The 19,288-nt window shown below is 55.2% G+C and overlaps 1 protein-coding gene and 1 long non-coding RNA gene across 29 annotated transcripts in view; one reads left to right on the top strand and one right to left on the bottom strand.

The window, feature by feature from the left end:
• Positions 1-19,288, bottom strand: part of MYO18A (myosin XVIIIA) — a 102,103-nt gene that overhangs the window by 33,560 nt on the left and 49,255 nt on the right. For 9 of the 27 annotated variants that reach the window (XM_045045119.1, XM_045045120.1, XM_045045104.1 and 6 more), the window contains 20 exons: positions 18,360-18,437; positions 16,841-16,984; positions 15,119-15,206; positions 14,809-14,915; positions 14,523-14,699; positions 13,952-14,165; positions 13,481-13,623; positions 12,769-12,869; positions 11,880-11,943; positions 11,511-11,655; positions 11,166-11,186; positions 9,924-9,935; positions 9,132-9,308; positions 8,817-8,907; positions 8,326-8,518; positions 7,499-7,585; positions 5,392-5,533; positions 5,077-5,236; positions 3,889-4,075; positions 3,346-3,589 (listed from right to left, as the gene is read on the bottom strand). In XM_045045119.1, coding sequence (XP_044901054.1) covers positions 3,346-3,589; positions 3,889-4,075; positions 5,077-5,236; positions 5,392-5,533; positions 7,499-7,585; positions 8,326-8,518; positions 8,817-8,907; positions 9,132-9,308; positions 9,924-9,935; positions 11,166-11,186; positions 11,511-11,655; positions 11,880-11,943; positions 12,769-12,869; positions 13,481-13,623; positions 13,952-14,165; positions 14,523-14,699; positions 14,809-14,915; positions 15,119-15,206; positions 16,841-16,984; positions 18,360-18,437 — 2,575 coding nt within the window. The remainder of the gene's footprint in view (positions 1-3,345; positions 3,590-3,888; positions 4,076-5,076; positions 5,237-5,391; positions 5,534-7,498; positions 7,586-8,325; positions 8,519-8,816; positions 8,908-9,131; positions 9,309-9,923; positions 9,936-11,165; positions 11,187-11,510; positions 11,656-11,879; positions 11,944-12,768; positions 12,870-13,480; positions 13,624-13,951; positions 14,166-14,522; positions 14,700-14,808; positions 14,916-15,118; positions 15,207-16,840; positions 16,985-18,359; positions 18,438-19,288) is intronic. The other 18 variants (XM_045045112.1, XM_045045115.1, XM_023243860.2 and 15 more) reach the window with 9 other exon arrangements.
• LOC123382073 lies at positions 10,284-18,599 on the top strand. Of its 2 annotated transcripts, XR_006589847.1 has the most exons (5): positions 10,284-11,156; positions 11,263-11,428; positions 15,037-15,313; positions 16,392-16,506; positions 18,250-18,599. It is a non-coding gene; the product is annotated as an uncharacterized LOC123382073 (long non-coding RNA). The 2 variants fall into 2 exon arrangements; XR_006589846.1 differs by having other exon boundaries at positions 10,284-11,428.

Raw genomic sequence — 19,288 nt, 5'->3', positions numbered from 1 at the left:
CTAGTATTATATTAGTTTCAGGTATACAATATAGTGATTCAACAATTCCATACATCACCCAGTGCTCATCACCTGTTTCATCCACCCTCCCTAGCCCTCTCTCCTCTGGTCAATCATCAGTTTGTTCTCTCTAGTTAAGAGTCTGTTTCTTGATTTCTCTCTCTCTCTCTCTTTCCCCGTTGCTCGTTTGTTTTGTTTCTTAAATTCCACATGAGTGAAAACTTATGGTATTTGTCTTTTTCTCACAGACTTATTTTGCTTAGCGTTATACTCTCTAGTTTCATCCATGTCATTGCAAATGGCAAGATTTCATTCTTTTTATGGCTGAATAATATTCCATTGTATGTGTATATATATATATATATATATATGTATATATATATATATATATATATATATACTACATCTTCTTTATCCATTCACCGATTAGAGGATACTTGTAAATAGCATTTATTTTATTTTATTTTATTTTATTTTATTTTATTTTATTTTATTTTATTTTATTTTTTTAAATTTACACCCAAATTAGTTAGCATATAGTGCAACAATGATTTCAGGAGTAGATTCCTTAGTGCCCCTGACCCATTTAGCCCATCCCCCCTCCCACAACCCCTCCAGTAACCCTCTGTTTTTTCTCCATATTTATGAGTCTCTTATGTTTTGTCCTCCTCCCTGTTTTTATATTACTTTTGTTTCCCTTCCCTTATGTTCATCTGTTTTGTCTCTTAAAGTCCTCATATGATTTTTGTCTTTCTCTGATTAATTTCACTTAGCATTGCCCTCCAGTTCCATCCACGTAGTTGCAAATGGCAAGATTTCATTCTTTTTGATTGCTGAGTAATACTCCATTGTATATATATACCACATCTTTATCCATTCATCCACTGATGGACATTTGGGCTCTTTCCATACTTTGGCTATTGTTGATAGTGCTGCTATAAACATGGGGGGGCATGTGTCCCTTCGAAACAGCACACCTGTATCCCTTGGATAAATGCCTAGTAGTGCAATTGCTGGGTCATAAAACTATTTTTAGTTTTTTGAGGCACCTCCATACTGTCTTGCAGAGTGGCTGCACCAGCTTGCATTCCCAGCTCAACATTTCTGACTCTCGGTCTCCTGATCTTTAAATGGTGGACCTACCACTTATCTTGCATGGTAGTCATGGGGCTTGAATGACAAAATACGTAGAAAGCACAGTGTGGCTCACATAATGGGTGTTCAGTAAAATGCTACCTTCCTTTCCTCAGTCCACTGAAGCAGGACACAGAAAGGGCACCCTTAGTGCTCCTATCCTGACCTTGAGCCCTAGGCCGAGTGACCAAGACTTATAGATTCTCTTTCCCTGAAGAGTGTTGCCTCTAGGAGAGACCTCCCTAAGGCTTGAGGTGAGGGCAAGGGTCAGATGGCTTCTAGCCTGGAGCAAGGTCGGGATGGTGGCCAGGAGGAAGTTACCCCGAGCCACTTGAGGGAACCAGAGCCCGTGGCAGAGGACCACGAGAGCCACTCTTACAGATTCACAGAATTTAAACTGAAAAGGGGTCTTAGAGCAGATACAACTCATCTTCCAGGCATGGAAGCTGAGGCCGAGGAGGTGGACCGAACGGCTTGCTCAAGGTCACAGAGGCTGCGGCTAGAGGCAGAACTGGACTCCAAAGCCGGGCTCTTGACAGCTAGTCGGGGGCTCGCTCCACTCCACCGGCCTAGCCAGCTCTGGGAAACCCTCCAACTGGGAGATGAGGCTGATGCGTGTGCCCGATAATTGAAACAGGAGGCGGGGGCCGCTGAGGGGCCAAGACAAAGTGAGCTATTGATTGTATCTGAATTGCAATTAAATTGATGGGCCAGGATAGCAGGTCCGGACGCCTGGCATCTTAATTAATCATCAGCGCTATCAATGGTGGCTGGGGACTGGGCGAGGGGAGGGGGGCCTGCCGCTGCTGGCCTCATCGATCTGCTTGTTTGAGTAAAGCACATTGATTTTGGTTCAGAGCGGTAACAATCTGGTTTTGAAATAATAAACACCAACTCCATATCAAGACGTGGGGACAGATCAATGATTTATTTAGAGCAGGGCAGGGAGCCCGTGTTTTGGCTTTGGCTGCTAAGGAAAAGTGACGGAGTCCATGGGGATGCCTCAAGGGGACCTGGCTATGGGCGGTGGGACCCTGCCAGTTCTTCTATCAAAAGGGAAAAGGGCAGAAATCTGGCAACCCTTAACTTCTCAGGCTAACGAAGCCCTACTCAAGAGGCATGGGCTTGGAAGCTGGTCCACCTGGGTCAAATCTCGCTGTACCACTCAAGAGCTGTGTGACCCCAGGCAAGCTACTTAACATCTCTAAGCCTCAGTCTCCTCATCTGGGGATGGTAATAGCACCTATGGCTTATGAGATTGTTGGGAAAATTAATGAGTTAATGTCTATGACGAGTTCAGAATAGTGCCTGGTGTACCGTAAATACTCTAAAGATGTGAACTAGAGGTGATCCTCGAACAACATGAGAGTTAAGGGTGCTGACCCCCTGTGCAGTCAAAAATCCAAGTATGACTTTTAACTCTCCCCCCCCCCCAACCACCACCACCCCAGAACTTAGCTACTAATAATCTACTGTTGACTGGAAGCCCTACCAATAACAGAAACAGTCGATTAACACATTGTCATGTGTTATGTGTAGTATATACTGTATTCTTACAATAAAGTAAGCTAGAAGACAGCAAATGTTGTTAAGGAAGTCACAAGGGAGCAAAAAGACAGGCATAGTTCCATACTACAAAAAGTCCGCACATAAGTGACCTGCACTGTTCAGAACCAGTTAGTCAAGGGTCAACTGTGCTAATTACTTTCACCCTTTCCATCACCTCCTCCAGATGGGTCCATAAAAAGGGTCTGTCTGACCTTTCTTGGGAATTTTACGTACTTCAGAAAAATTTAGCACCTCATTTCTCATCGGGGGTGCAGCCCAGCCACCGGCCTGCTCTAGGAGGTAGTTAGCACCACTGAGCAGACAGCTTGAGTGGGTCTGTTGCTGTGGGCAGAGCAGGGAAGGGGGAAAGAAGGAGCTATGTGAATAGGGCACGTGGGGAACAGAGGAGGGGGTGGTGAGGCGGATTGGAATAGAGAAGGGAGAGGAGGAAGAAGGGGGTCAGCCAGGTGGAAGGAAAAAGAGAAAGGAACAGCCTGGGCTGGAGAGACCCCCACTGAGCAGGCACCAGAGGAGGAAAGAGATCTAGGGCCCAGAGGGGGAAGCAGCACCCCTCTAGCCCCATGGGCCTCATCTGGGAGGCGGGGAGGGGCAGGAGCCAGTTCTAGAAAAGAGAAGCAGTAGCTGAGAGGGAGGGAGGCCCACCTTGGCGGTACATGCGCATGGCGTCAAGCAGGCGGGAGCCGCGGAGCTGGGCACGGAGCAGGGGCACGTCCAGCTGCAGGAGCCCAGCCTCGCAGTGGTCCCCCGAGGGCAGGTCCAGCTCGCTGCTGCTGCTGACCCGGCGAGAAGACGCAGAACGGGGCTCCCCAGCCCAGCCCTCTGCTACAGGCAGGAAGCAGTGCACGAAATGCAGCTTTGATTTCTTGATGGTGTCTATGAGGGCATCCTGCCAAAGGGAAAGAGGCAGGCCTCAGTGGATTCTGATGGCCCGGCCGGGGGTCAGGAGAGCTGGGACTGGCATCAGCATCTCCGCGCCCCACGGGATGGCAGGTGTCCCACCAATGGCCAAGACATGCCCTCACTCGGCCTGCGTGGCCACTCAGGCAGCCGTACCGAAAAGAGGACTTAAAAAAGAGTGCAGTCAAGTCAGAGTGGGACGCTGAGTGGGCACCAGGTAAGTTGAGTGTGCCTAGAACGGCCAGAGAAGCCCCGAGAGGGCCCCGGAGCCTGGGCGGGCACACTCACCACCTGCAGCTTAATCTGGATGCACAGAGACTTCTTCTTGACAGCCGCCATGCCCGTGGTGAAGGTCTTCCGCATGCTGGTGGCCCGGCGCAGCGCCAGCTGCGAGCCGCCCTCTAAGCCCGCGATGGAGCCCGACAGCACCGTGGCGCTGCCCGCCCGGCCCAGAAACAGGTTGCTGATGATTTTCCTGCCGGAGGTGGAAGGGCGAAGGAGGGAAAGAAGTCTCACTGAGAGCGTAGTGGAGGCCGTTCCTTCTCCCAGTTCCTAGGACAACCCCAAAAGCCCCATATCATCGTGGCCAGTGGCCTGGGTTATCTGGCCTGGGGCTGCATGTCCTGCACCCTAGAGAGAAACTGCAGACAAATCTTCGAACAGGAAGAAGAGAAAACCACTGGGTGGAGGGGGACAGAAGCCTAGGGGTAGGCAGGCATTGAACAGAGTGGAGTGATCTGTTCTTGTCCATCACCCGGGAGGGCAGAGGTCCAGTGTGGCAGGAGAGATTAGAGCCCAGCATCCTCTGCCACGCCGTAGAATCTGCATATGACATTTACTGGTTGTTATCTGAGCTCTCCCCCCCTGTCCCCCCACACCCCCCAACTGGGCAGGGAGTTTTGTTTTATTCATTGCTATCTGCCAGGCACCCGGAAGAGTCTCAGTCAAGGAGCAGGTGCTCAATAGTTATCTGCTAAATACACAAATGAATGACAGGCCTTGTATGACTGAGGGGTTTCTAAGGCTATTTCTGCCTTCTTTTAAAATTTTTAATTTTTATGGTATTTTAAGTAATCTCTACAGCCAGTGTGGGGCTTGAAGTCACAACCCTGAGATCAAGAGTTACATGCTTTTGTGACCAAGCCAGGCACTCCATTTTAAAGTTTTTGTTTGTTTGTTTTGTGTGTGTGTGTGTGTGTGTGTGTGTGTGTGTGTGTGTGTGTGTGTGTTTACTACTCCTGCCTTCTATGAAGAATGTGGAGGTGCTATTCAGATTTCAAACTATAGGTCCCTCCAACCATGTCCATCCCACCTCTATCCAGGAGGCCACTCCCAGGCTCTCAAGACCAATTGACCTTGGCTGTCACCTCTCAGGAAGTAGAGGCAATCAACCCTGCTAGTGAGGGGGCCTCTTAGACCAGGGAGGCCAAAACCAGCCCTGGGGACGAGACATGGCAGAGCGAGTGGTGTCCTTACTTCTGGGAGTCCTGCAGGAGCCGGGGGGCGTTCTGGGTGGCCGGGTTCTGTTTCGTGTAGCTCAGCCAGCCAGCTACATTATACTCGACCCAGTTGGTGCCATGACTGTGGCCCAGGAGAAAATGGTGGGGTTTGCTGCTGCGCAGGAGGGGGCTCTGGCCTGAGGGTGGGAGAAGTAAGGTTCAGATCATCAGGGCACAGGCCCCAAAAAAGCCCAGGGACCCGGTGAGCCCTTCCAGACAGTACCATCTAGACCCGTATAATAGTGGGTCCTTCCAAGGGGTAGCAGAAGAGCCCTCTAGGGGTACCACCTACCTTTCTTGTCACCTTCCTGGGGGCCATAGTAGGAGAAAAGGCGCTCCAGGAGGGCATCCTCAGTGGCCCCTGGCACCAGCACCTCCTCTTCCAATAGCCATAGCAGGCCCCTTGCCTCGTCGGTGCGTGCCAGTGAGCGGACCTACGGAGAAGTGAAGAAATGCCCCCGTGTCACACGGAGCCCCTGGCCCGACCACACACTATCGACACGCCACCCATACGCACATGCATTGCAGCTGCTGCCACTCACGGCTGACACCTTGTGGAGCAGCTGCGCAGCAAGGAGAAAGAGGGAGCCTGAGAGAGACTAGAGAGAGAAGCCCACAGCAAAACACAGTTCCTAGGAGTCGTGTCCGAAGTCACCAAAGGCTGAAGCCTTCTTGTTAATCATCCTCACCCTCCTGGAAGTGAGGCTGTGTGGCCCTCACTCCCTGGGCATCACCTCCCAGGCAGACTAAACGAGATGAAGTCTGGAAGGTCCCTGGGCAGAGGGCATGGCCCGAAGGAAGCAGTCAGTCAGTGATGGCTGGGGTTAACCTTGGGTGCCCTGGCTGCCGGGGGGGTGGGGGGGTAGGGGGGGACGCGGAGAGGGCTCAGAGCACTGCAGGGGGGATTCCTGCAGGGTCATAAGCTTGAGCGTCCAAATTGTAAGACAGGCGACTTAACAGATATAACAGCCAAAATGGGAGGAGTTGGGTGACTGCCTAGTAGGTGTCCCCATCTGAGGGAAATGGCTATTTCCCAATCAGCTGTAGCCAACTTCTGTCCTGGAGGAACACTGGCCTAGTGCAGATAAACCTTCCAGCTTTTCAAGAGAAGGTGGAAATACTGAATTCTGGTTTCTAACACCCTACGCAGGCCACACAAACCAGGTCTGTGGCCACACCTGGTCTGACGGTGTCTTTTCTACAGCCTTTCCAAGCCTTCCTTGAGCAAGAAGACAGAACCACCCCCACACCCCCATGCTTGCCTGGCCTTTAGGGACTGGGGGACAAGAGAAGTAAGAAAAGTGCCATTTTCCCTTTCTTTGAACCCAGCTGCCTGCATCTCCTCCCCACCCCCACCCCCACCCCATGGCTGCCCAAGGGAGCCTGTGTGATTCTCAGGAGGAGGCAGAATGTGGCCAAGCACTGAAGGGCAGCTAAGGTCCCAGACTGGCTGGAGCTGCACGGCAGGACTGGGCAATGAAGGACAGTGTGCAGCAGGCTCAGCACCGAGGGGTCCCTGTTCCAGAGATGCTAAGGCCCATCAGATAGGGACAGCAAAGAAGGGAACACGCTGTCTGAGCCAATGCCACTGCTAAGCCACACGGACTGACTTCCCCATATCTCCTGGGAATGGCAAAGACTCTCACGGAGGCCGGCACAGGAACCCAAGTGCCAGGAAAAGCAAAGCCAGCTTCCCTGGGGAGACACGGAACTTGGGCACTTTAAGGACTTGTACCGGAGGACACTCGATCTCCCTGGGGCCCCACGTCCTTGTAGCATGGCAGGGCCTTCCCACAAGGAAGAGGGAGAGGGAGGCAGGGCTCAAAGCAGAGGAGGGGAGCCTAGCAAAAATGCCAATTCTCGAGAAAAGTCCCTATGAAACATCCCTAACTGAAGACAATCAGCAAATGCCAAGTGTTCGTCAGGCCGGCCGGTCTCCCAGGCAGCAAAGTACCCAAGATACTAGTCCAAAGTGTGACAAAGCCTGCCCCTAAGGTTGAGGGGTGAGGGCTCACATCTATAGCCAGGCACAGATTCCTTGCTTGCACAGACTCCTCGCCTGTTCTTCTTGCCTGCACCAGTCTCTTGGGGACAGTGGGAGGGATGACTATGTCCTCTGGGTCCAGTCAAACCCTCACCATCGAGGAGGAGACACCAGAGTTCCTGGCTCAGCCAGTCACAGGACAGGGCCTGAGCCCGAGGTGGTAAGGGAGGAGGTCACATCTTCCCTTGTGGCTCAGACACCTGGGGCTAAGGCTGTCACTGCACTAGGGCAGAAGGAAGTGCCACTTCCTGACCAGACCAGCCGAGCAGCAGGTTACAACAGCAAGGGCCTGACTGAGGTTGAGGAACAGACAAGGGGAGAAAAGGCCAGCCCAGGCCCTTGCTGGAGTTCCTACCAGGGACTGATGGGAGGCTTGGTCCACAGCTGCCACAGAATCATCCGTGGCTGGCTCCAAGTCGTCAAATGCCACCTCAATGTTCTCCTAGGAAGAAAGGGAGAGAGAGGTCGTGAGCACAGGCCCTTTGAGGGGTGCAGCCCTCTGTGATGGCCAGGCGGGGGCGCTGGGGATTGGGACAGCTAAAATTCTTTTAACCTTCTTCAATACTGAGGTAAAGTCGCATATTCCTATTATTCGCACCAGTTGATTAGACTATGCAGAATACCCCTACTCTCGATTTCACACCATCACCCTCGAAACACTTGAAGACAGCTGTCATTTGCCTCGTATATCTTCTCTCATCCAAGGTAAATACGCTCCCCAGTTCATTCATCTCACCTCCACGTGAGGTGGGATTTCTAGATCTTGTTCCATGAGGGACACCCTTTCGTGAAGGGGCCCTAGCTAATCACCATCTTAACAGATCAGGAGACAGACAGGGAAGGCCAGGCCTGACACACGTGGAGGCAGGAATTCACGGGGCCTAGGTGGGTGCCTTGAGGGTGGGCAAAGAGGGGCTCTCAGGGACCCCGAATGCAGGCGCAGCTTCTTGGAGAGCAAACTCTCCACAGGGTAAGAATGCAGTCTGGGGCAGGCCAAGACTACCACTCCAGAGAACACAGAGAGACAGAAATGACAGAGCGAAAGCGAGGAAGGGAGCCACCGGTGGGGAAGGTGGTGCCTTCTCTCTCCACAGATGCCCTCCCTGCGGACGCCAGGGAAGTGAAGTTGGGGGCCGGGGTGGGGGTGGGGCGGGGGCAGGCAGAGGCAAGGTCAAGTGCTACCTCCTTGTATCTTTCTAACTCCTGCACAAAGGTGCGCTCGTGGAAGAGTCTCTGCAGCCGGTCCTGGGCGTAGTTGTGGCATAGCTCCTCAAAGGAGGCTCCACGGGCCGACCCACCCTGCTCAGGGTTCTGGAAGCCCGGAGTGTCCACAATCATCATGGAGCAGAGTGAGTGCTGGCTGGACTTGAGAGCCCTTCACAGGGAGAGCCTGGGTCAGAGCTGGCCAGGGCAGTACCACTGAACATGCTCCACTGGTCTGCCTATGGCGCCCAGGCAGCCATGTTCTGCCCCAAGCCAGATCTCCACCCTGCCCAGGTGCCCACGACCCTGGTGGGGAGGATGTGCCTTTTGCCGCCCGCGAGGACAATGAGCCCTCTGCTGGCGGAGAATGGCTCCACCTCAGCAATCACACCAGCACAGAGGTATCAGTCAACTCCCACCTTTGTCGCGGCAGGAAGCCGGTCAGCTCCTGGGCCCTGCCTGGCACTCACCTGTTCACCAGGGAGACGAGAAGGGTGAAGAGCTCACTGTAGAGGCCAGACGCCATGCCCTCTAAGCACTCCAGTGCACTCAGTTTGGGGCCTGTGGGGCAAGAGCATCATCTCTACCTCCTGCCCCCTGGGAATCCCCACGGGGTATGCTCTCCACCCACCCTGGGTCAAGTCAGCATGGGGCCCTGGGGCTGGGCCTCGTCCTCTGATGGAAGCACCTATTCACCCCAGCAGTCTCCCCGCGCCAGAGAAGACTGCAATGAACCCCGGATGAGGCCTCCCAATCACATCTACCAGCCAAGGGTCCCATGGTACCTGTGCTATCTCCCAGGCTGCTCTCCTCAGGGCCCTGGCGGAAGGAGGTGGAACGCTGTAGGGTTCCACCCTTGTGCTGGTGCTTGAAGATGGCTGAGGAGAGCTCCTCCAAGCTGCAGCCCAACAGGTATGCGGCCTTCTGGGCCCACTCGTGGCGGGCAAACTGCTTGCGCCCAGCTATGGGGTAGAAAAAAGGATCTGGCATCTTGGGTCTTTCTCCTTAGTCCACTTGATGACCATGGGGCCCTTTGGCTCCCATGGCCAACAACTGGGGAGTGAACATCTTCTGGAGGAAACACCAGCCCTGATGACACCAGAAGGGCTTTAGGCAAAACAGGGACGGCCAGCAGCTGCCCGCAAGCACTTCCTGGGTCCCCTGCCCTAGTGAGAATGAGCAGGTCCTAAAAGAGGAGGTAACTCCAGGCTGCCGCCGCCAGAGGGCGCCCAGGCAGCTTTGACCATCGCTTTTAGAAGACTTGGCCTCAGGGGTACCAACTTGGGGTGGGGCGGTCCGAGGAGGAGCCAGCCCATCTCTAATGAGCACCGGAACCACCTGTGCCTGTGGGGGACACATCATGGGGGAGTAGCAGTGCCTCCCCCTTCCAAGAATACCCTCTCCCTTACTTCCAGGCATCTGCTGGGGGAGACCACAAACACCCACCCATGGCCCACCAGTGGGGAAGTGGAAAGAGCTGCCAGGGAAAGGGAACAGCCCACGCAGACAGTCGTGCCTCAGCCAACATGTGTCTAATCACAGCAATTAGGGAAAGCTAACAAGAAACAAGGTTTTACCTTCAGCAGCTTCTGTAAGGCAAAGGACCAGCATGCAGCATGCAAAGAAAAACAGCGTGTTAGCAAACAGTCATCAGCTGAGCCCGCCAGGCCCACGGGAAGGGACCATGGGGGGTGGGGGGTTGTGAGGATGAGCAGGCAAGAGAACATAACCACATTCAGACTCCGAGACACAAAAATACACACATGTGCACACACACCGTCTCGAAGGAGTGTGTTCATGGATGCAATCACGCTGTCACATAGAGACCTACAAAGACACCACACACACACACACACACACACACACACACACACACACACACACACACACCTTCTGGGAAATACCGGAAGCTCTGAGGAGGTAACAGACCCTGCTGACACACACCCGGAGCTCTCCGCGTGCAGTACAGGGTTATAGGAAACCTGGGCTTGTCACCGCCTCAGAGCAAAAGAACTTCCTCAAGACACAGCCACACGCCTACCCGCCTGCCCACCTACGCAGTCTGGAGACAACTTCTTTAACTCAGAGCCTGCTTCCTCTTTGGCAGGGATGCCACCTGCTGGGATCATAAGGAACCTAACACCTGAACGCCTGTTCCTCCATGCACCCACCCGCCCACCAGTGCTTTCTCGCTCCTGCTGAGCAGCCTGGGGCTCTTCACATCCCAGAGGAACATGAAGCCAAAGCCCGAGAGGCTGTTCAGAGGCAGCATCCCTCGGAGAAAGGGGAGAAAGGGGCAAAGAGGTGCTCAGAGTGCCCAGCCGTCAAGGTAATCTCAGAAGGCAGCAGAATTCTTCCAAGCCAGACCAAGCTCTAGCCATTCACAAGCCCCAAGTTCAAGTGCGGAAGCAACAGCCCATTCATTACCACGGTGCCTGCCGCCCCCTAGTGGCCCCCACCTGGATATGCAAGAGGAAGCGATGCCTTCTACCAAACCAGTGAAGAAAAGGGAAGACTCAGAGAAAACTGGCCTGGGAAAGCCCCAAGAAGCAGGCCCACCCTACCTCATCCAAGCCCCGAGGAGGGCATCCTGAGAGGCCCCAGGATCTGGAGGCAACACAAGTAGAAGCAGCTATGCCTGGGACTCCAAGAAACCTCACAGCCGGCAGGCACCTTCTCCCCCCTCAACCTGGGGCTTCTCCCAGGCCAGTCCCCTCCATTGTGACAGAACAAGCCCAGCCCCCAGACAGAGCCCAGGGCAAGCACCAAGATGGGACAAGGTGGCCCCTACACCCCAGAGAGGGGCCAAGGTCAGTTACCGGCTTGCTCCTCGGGGGCCTCTGTCAGGAAGGGAACAAGAAGCAGAGTTATTCCAAGGGGACTGCTCGGACTTAGGGCCCTTCTCTTTCCCCTCAGCTTCCGAATCCTGCCCCCCCCCCAACTCTTCACAGTGCTCTGCATTACTGCCATCCAAGTCCAGGGGCAGAGATCCTTCTCTGGGCATCAGAGCCTCCTGTTCTGACGTGGGAGACTGGGAAGAGGCACACGCAACAGAGGGTGATAACAGACACATCTGTGCTGGGTGAGGACAAACCGCGAGTGGCAGGGCCTCCACAAGCTCTCCCGGGCAACAAGCCAGGCTGTTGGGACCCGTTGCGGGTTACCTTTGGTGGCGCCTGCAGCCCCCAGGTGGTAGATGGCAGCCAGGATGAGCCAGCAGGCTTTCTGTTCATCTGGGGAGATGCCCAGCACCTTCATGGCGGTCTGTAGCTTACTGAACTGCTGAGCCGCCTTCTGCTTCTCCTCAGGCTGCAGGGACAGGAGGGGACGCTGGCACTGCACCTCGGGGGGGGGGGCGCTGTCCCTCCCGGCATACCCCCATGCTTCTGGACCCTCGGGGAGGGCAGGGCTGGTGAGAGCTGCCCAGCTGGGGCTGGGCTCCTGCTATTCCCGTGGGGTTCTCCAGGTCACTTCCCCTACTCCCCTGCTCCCAAGGCCCAGGACTGCCAACCTAGTCCCCACAGGCCCCTCACCTTGGCCAGTGGCACAATCCCAAACACATTGTTCTCTGCCAAGTGGTTCAAGTGGAGCTCTGTCCTAGGGGTACAAATGAGGCATCAGCACAGTGCTTGGTCCCCATGCCAAGGCCATCTCCCTACCAGGGTGGAGACAGATTCAGCTTCCAGACTCTCAGTCCTGTCTGCCCGTCATGCCCTACTGTCAGGCCAGCTGCCGCCGCCTTCCCTAATTGGCCTGAAGGCCTGGTCAGAGCACCAACCTCCCTAGGACAGGTCGTCAGAGATGCTTTGGGGAGAGTGTCCAGACAGACCCCTGAAAGAGAGCCAGGAATCTGCCTGAAGCGCGAGTCCAGCCAGGACAGAGACCAGGCTCTCAGCTACAAGAAGAGTTAAGGAGGATATTGTCCTGGGGTTGCTTGCTCAGCCTTATCATTAATCCTTTTTTTCAAAGAACAAAGACAGCAAGTCTGAAGGTCTACAGGGAAAAGCCTGGTAGATGAGCCAACATGGGGGGCAGGAGGCCCAGCTTGGAGGGCACAGAAAAAGGCCCGGGCTTTCGGCTCCAGTATGAACTCAAATAACAGCTCAGCCCCACGTTAGCTGTGTGACTTATAGGCAAGTCCCTGACCACCTGCATCTTGAGGTGCTTTCCTCTGCAGACCTGGCATCGCAGAGGTCATAGCTCGACCCTGGGAACACGGGAGCATCAATTGTGCCCCTCACACAGAGCCAGGACTCTGTGCCCGGGACCCAGGAGTCACCACCCCCAGTTACCTCAGAGCCTAACATGTAGCAAGCGTAGAATAAACAAATGGTATGCGATGCAGGCAAGTGACAAGGTCCGGGAGCCATCAGTGAGCTAGAACCCAGAGCACCCTCCCCGATTTCCTTTGTCCCATCTCACCTGAGGGTGCCATCCCCACAGGCCAGCAGGTAGTAGAAGACGTTGAAGGTGGCCTCACCGGCTGGGCGTCGGGCCACACGCAGCTTCTCCAGTAGCATCGTCTATGGCACGGCATAGAGGGTATGGGCAAGGAGGGTGTTGCCAGGTCAAGCTTCTCCACCCCACATCGGAAAGAACAAGGCCCATGGGAGCAAGCAGGTACAGCTTACTCTCAACCAGAGGCCAGATCACCACAGGGTCAACCCTGGGGCACAAACCAAAGCCAGGGGGAAGGAGATAGGCCCAGCTCACAGAGGGGCCTTGGTGCCTTGCCCCGCCCCCAGGCACAGTCTTCTCAGGGAGCTGGGCACTTTGTGGAAAAATATTTCATTTAGCATGGAAGGGGACCAGCTTCGGCTGGAACTTACTTTATTGACAAGCAAGTCTTACTTGGGTGAAATTAGCCCGAGAGAAACCCCTGAACACAGGGCCAGGGCCCCAGAAGTAGGGTACAGCCAACCCCAGGGTTGGGCAGGAAGCTGAGCCAGGACCCACCTGGGGCAAGAAGCATGGGGGGGCAGAAGTCACGGCGGGGGCAGAATGGTGACAGCTCGGGGCGGAGCACACCATCCCTGCTGGAGGGGATCCTGGGTAGAATCCCGGGAAAATAAGGCACAGGAGGGAGCCTGAAACCAGGCAGCCAGTATCTTAACTACCCTGAGTGTCCTCTCACCTGGATGGAGGCTGAGGCCACCTGGCCAGCTTGGTCAAAGTCCAGGGAGAGGATCTGGGAGAAGCGAGTGGCATTGCCGTTCATGATGGTGGGGCTGTTCCCAAAGGCTTCCAAGAGGCTGTACAGAGCCTGCCACTTCTCTGCTGTAGAACAGAGGCCCAGGAGCCATCAGGAAAGCCTCCAGAGGCCCAGGGGCCATCAGGAAAGCCTCCAGAGGCCCAGGGGCCATCAGGAAAGCCTCCAGAGGCCCAGGAGCCATCAGGAAAGCCTCCAGAGGCCCAGGGGCCATCAGGAAAGCCTCCTGCCCAGGGCCTATTCCCCCAGCGCACAAAGGCTCAGAGTTACTCAGGCCAGACTGCCCAGGGACAGAGGGGGTCTGAGGGCACAGAGAAGCCAGGGAGAACAAAGCTGACGCCTACGAGGCGCTTCCATCCCCAGACCCTCTCGGTTTTTCCAGGTGGCCTGTCTCACCAGAAAACACCTTGTTCCCACTGGTGCCTGCGATGGTGGCCAGGTACTGCACCAGATGCTGGCAGCTGGTGGTCTTGCCACTGCCGCTGCTGCCCAGGAGGATGATAGACTGGTCCTGGCGGCTCATCAGCATTGCCCTGTATGCGGTCTGGGCCACGGCATAGATGTGGGGTGCCATGTCCTCCCGCCGACACCCCTTGAACATGTGCATCACCTTGGGTGGGAGGGGGAGGGCGGGAAGGGGCAGGCTCTTAGCTGGTCACACTTGGACAGTCCTCACCCCCAAGGTCCACATCTTTCTGGGCCTTTCACTGTCGGGGCGGGGGTTGTCGAGGGATTCCCAGGCTAAGGCCTTGCATAGAAATGCAGACACTAGCACAGTCCCGGCCTCTGTTAGAGGTTACGGGGAGGGCTTCATGTCCCCACCCCTTGAAACGGCTCCAAGTTCAACTGTGAGAGTGGACAAGAGCCCAGTGGGATGCCAAAGGGAAGGAGCAAAGCCAGGGAAGGTGGGGTAGGTAGTGTGTGGGTGGGTCCATGGGGCAGCATGGTCGCCTAGTGGGTGCCGCACCTTCTCAGAGTACACGGCAGGGGCCCCACGGGGGCTGAGGACGAGCAGGCTGGGGCCAGCGTACGTATGCAGCAGGCTAGCACCATAGCGCTGGCGCAGTGTGTGGAGGACGCTGGACTCATTGAGGTACACCAGCGAGGCCAAATCTTCTAGACGGTCGCAGGAGGGAGCATTAGCCTGTGTGATAGGACAGGCAGGCAGGCACTGAAGAAGCAGAATCTGTAGGCACTGCCAGTGGACAGGCCTGCCCTGCCCAGCCCACTTCCTGTGCCCTCCACCTGCAAACCTTCTCCACATCATCCTCGTCCACGTCCAAGATGGCGCCATCATGGTCTAGCTTCACACGCACCTTGCCTTCTGGCAAGCTGAGCTCCTCAGATTTGAGCTGACTGCCTACAGAGCGGGGACAGACAGTCAGACACAGGCCCGGGAAGCCTCTGCCACCCTCTTCAGGCCCTTTGTGGTCCTGTCTCTTCCCTACTATATCACTAGCCTCTCCTCACTCACCACCCAGGCCTCACCAGACCCAGAAGGCACACCCAGCCCGGAAACCTGAGAGGCCCAGGCATCTGCACCCTGGGCCTCCCCAGACTCACCCAGAGAGAAGCCATCCTTATGGACCAGCCACACCTTCTCCGTCTCATACCAGGCCTCCTCAGCTGCAATCTGCTCTTCTGTCTTCACCTATCAGAGGAAGGGGGGGTAATAAACAGTCAGACCTTGCTCTGGAAAACAGTCGGGACAGAAGAGAAGAGACACGTGAGGGGAAGTGCTTCCAGATGAGCCACCTGGTAAGGGGGACAGTTGGGTGGCAGACACAGAACAGGGGACATTGGAAGTGTCAGAAGAAGAAGGTGGGGAAGCCAGGGGATGGGGATGGGCCTGAGGAGCCCCGAGGACAAGGACACAGAGTTAGGGACCATGCCAGCCTTGAGGGTCTGGAAGGACGGGGACACTCAGAACCCGAGCCCTGAGGAGAGTAGACTGTAGGAAAGCAAACCAGCAGGTTCTGCCTTCAGCCGCCCTCTTCCCCACCTCCCCTGTAGGGTTGGTGCGCTGAGCCCACACCCCTCTCCCTGAGCCAACGCCCACTGCTACTGTGACCTCTCATGCCCAGCCTCTGTCTCGAGGTGGGAAAGGGCGCTTCCTCGAGACCCGAGAAGTGTCTACTGTGGACTTTTTACTGCAAAGTGATATATGGGTCCTAAATCCTAGTCTCGGCCTGGTCTTCCCTCCAGAGGATGCCCAGCAGGGCTCAGATGTACACGCCAGCCTTTCCACTCCTCCTCCATGCCTCCTCAGAAGGCCAAGGCCATAAAATAGCATGGCCAGACATATGAGGGGGGCACGGAAGTGCAGCAGTGTTTTGTCAAACACAGGAAAAGACTTGTATGCCACATGGCTGGGCACTGGAACAGCTGTGAGCCACCATCAGTCTCTGAGAGTCCCCCACCCTCACAAGACTTGAGGCCGAGGTATAGACGCTGCTCTGATACTGACCCCCTGTGTGAGGGATTGGAAAGGATAACAAAACATAGTAAATATTTTCTTTGTCACATTTCTTGGAGCTGAACGAAAAAGAGATCTGGGTTCTACTCCCAGGTTGGATTCTGGGTTCAGATAACTTCCTCTTCCTCGCTGACTGCCCTTCCCCGTTGGAGAGAGAAGGGTACGCGTGGCCCCCAGGCTCTGGGAATCATGACCAGGGAAATCACCCTTCAAACAGGAGACCCACTATGGGGCTGGCAACATTTTAAATTGTTAAATGAAGACATGAAAAAAAAAAAAAGGCTAGTTTTTTATATTTGAAGAAATGTAAGTTTATAAAAAAAATCAATGTTTTCTTTCTTTCCAAATCACATGATACAGGTTAAACGTTCATCTCGACTGGACACATTCTACGGGTCAGATGCTTGGAACCTGATGAAGAAGGGGACATCACAGGGTCCTGGCCTAGAACGAATCCTTTAGAGCTAATTCAAAGGTAGGTTCCCATATTGGCCAGCAGGTGGAGCCAAAGAATGCCACATCTTCTGGCTTGGGAAGGAGGGTGGGAGGTGGGAGGGGCTCAGCCTTTCAGCTTTCTCTACCCAGAGTAAGAGGAATTAAAACACCTAGAAACCAAAACTCTTGCCAGGCCCTTGGGTTCCAGTGGTTAAAACCCAGGTGCCACAAGGCCAAACTCAAGTGGTGGCACTCAGACTAGACACCTCCCAAGGGCCTGACACAGAACAGCCCCATTTCAAACTTCTGGCACCGCCTCCCCCGAGGATCCCCCCAGATACAGGGTGGGAGCCGGAAGGGAAAAGAGGCCTTACACTCCAGCATGAGGCCCGAGCACAGACGCCAGCCCAGGTACAGGCCAGGGGTGGAAGGCGGTCACTGGAGGAAGCGGAGGGCTCCTGAAGGGGGCAGGAGCACCCTACCTGGCTGTGGGCAGGAGAGGCGGCCTCAGGGTCCAGCTGCCAGCAGCAAGCAAAGAAGAGAGAGAGAAAAAGAGGGGTGAAGATGAGTAGACCACTGGCATGAACCCTTCAGCAAGCACTCTGGGCCAAGCGGGCGGGCACTTTCCAGCTGCCCAAGGTGCAGGGTGGAGGCTGGAGGAACTTAGCGCCAGGATGGGAAGCTGGCCTGGACAGGTCAACTGTGTCCAGTCAAGGAGAAGCCAGACCAGGAAGGCGGGGCCCGGCATGGTGAAGAGACACTTGCTATCAACAGACTTCTGAGTAGCTGCTCTGTTAAGTCATTCACTGTGGCCTGGGCATGAATATGCCACTCTGCCTCCGGCCATAGTCTGTCCCGGGTGGGACATCCAGTGCATTCTGAATTAGGCTCCTCTTCTGTGTGCTTGCCAGGCCACCTCACCACACCCAGGGCCCGGGCCCCTTGGGTGGCTCTGGCCTTTTCTCCAGGGCCCTGGCCAGCCTAGCTCCCCTCTATCTGGTCTCCAAACACATCAGAGCTGTCACTCCTGCACAGAACAAGACCATAGGGCAAGTCTCATGGAACAAGACCACTAGCAGCTCCAAGTCTGGGACCCTTTCCTCAACCCCCCACTGCACCCCTGCACCACTCCTAGAAGGGCACACCACAAGCAGAGGCAGCACTCCATCTGCAACCTGCCCAAGAACCAAGGGACTGTCGGTAGACCCTTTGGCCAGACCTTGCCTCTCTTTTTCTGTCTGATTACTTTTTTAAAAATTTGTATTTATTTATTTTTGAGAGAGAGAGAGATGGAGTTGAGCGGGGGAGGGGCAGAGAGAGGGAGACACAGAATCTCCAGGCTCTGAGCTGTCAGTCCAGAGCCCGACATGGGGCTTGAACTCATGAACTGTGAGATCATGACCCGAGCTGAAGTCAGATGCTTAACCAACTGAGCCACCCAGGTGCCCCTCTGTCTAGTTACTTAAAGACCTTTCTGAAGAGGAAGGGGACCCAGCAAGACCTTGGACCTTGCCTATAAGGAATAATCAAGGAGTTAACTGGCCCCACCCGCATCTGAAAAGCCAATGCATCAAAAAAGGGGAGAGTCAGCTCTCTGCCTCACCGTCCACCAGGCCCTGGTGCCAAGACATGTTCTCCAGGACAAGAGAATGGGGCCAGAGATGGGGGCTGGATCCACAGCCACGAAGGGCCCCCTCCCACCGGCACAGGGCCTTGGGTCCCCTAGAGGAACAGGTCTCACTGTGCTCAGACCCTCTGCAGAGCCCTTCTCTCATTTCTTCAGGTGAGAAGCCCACGTGAGGGCCCCCAGACTGCCATGGAGCCATCCTTCCATATTCAGGTGCTCCCCCCGTCCCCCCTGGCCTGGGAACCATACACGTGAGGTGGCATTACAGGAGTTGTGAAGATCCTCTCAAGGCGCTGGTGGGCCTCCTCTGCGGGGGTCAGCTGGACCTCAGCGGCAGCTCCTGCCTAGAGGTTAAACCACTGTTAGTCCTGGCCTGGGGAGGAGTGGGGGGCACGGCATGCCAAGCTTCTAGCCTAGGAAGCCACTGGGACCCAGTGGGAAGGTGGAGTAGGGTCAGGGAGGCAAGCCAGGCACCAACTTGAGCTGTCTTTTTTTTTTTTTTTTTTTTAAGTTTATTTATTTTGAGAGAAGGAGAAAGAGGGAGGGTGGGAGAGAGAGAGAGAGAAAGAAAGAGAAAGCACGCAAGCAGGGTAGGGGCAGAGAGGGAGGGAGACAGGACCCCAAGCAGGCTCAGTACTCTTAGCTTGGAGCCCAACGTGGGGCTCACACTCACGAACTGGAGATCATGACCTGAGCTGAAGTCAAGAATCGGACGCTTAATTGATTGAGCCACCCAGGCAGCCCCCAACTTGAGTTTTTAAATTATCCTATGGGGAGGGGGGAGGAAATTCTGGGGTTATTTCTTCTCACAGTCCTAACTACTTCAGCACTAGGATGACCCTGTTCTCCCATACACCCTCTGGCCCCTGCCCCAGGCCCAGGTGACAGGTGGCTGAACTTCAGCTCAGGGCACATCTCAGCCCCTCAACTCCACCCTAGTGAGAGCGACGGGGAGCCGGAGGGAAGGCAGCCAAGCCAGGGAACAGGCACATGACTCTCTCTGGCTACTTATAGGTTCTACTCAGGGGCTGACAGTACACCTCACAGCCTTCCCGGGAGGCCCAAACACCCCTGCCAACTCCCGTGTGCCAGGACTGATTTCCCTGCTTCAGAGCAGGCCGGCAGGGCTGGGACGGCTGCAGCCTCCTGTTCTCGAAGTTCTGCCAAACCCAGGAGGAATGGAGCGGGGAACCTG

The sequence above is a fragment of the Felis catus genome, chromosome E1 (assembly GCF_018350175.1).
Source record: "Felis catus isolate Fca126 chromosome E1, F.catus_Fca126_mat1.0, whole genome shotgun sequence".
NCBI lineage: Eukaryota > Metazoa > Chordata > Mammalia > Carnivora > Felidae > Felis > Felis catus.
The sequence above is the reverse complement of the archived record's forward strand: the minus strand, read 5'-3'. Positions and strand labels throughout refer to the sequence as shown.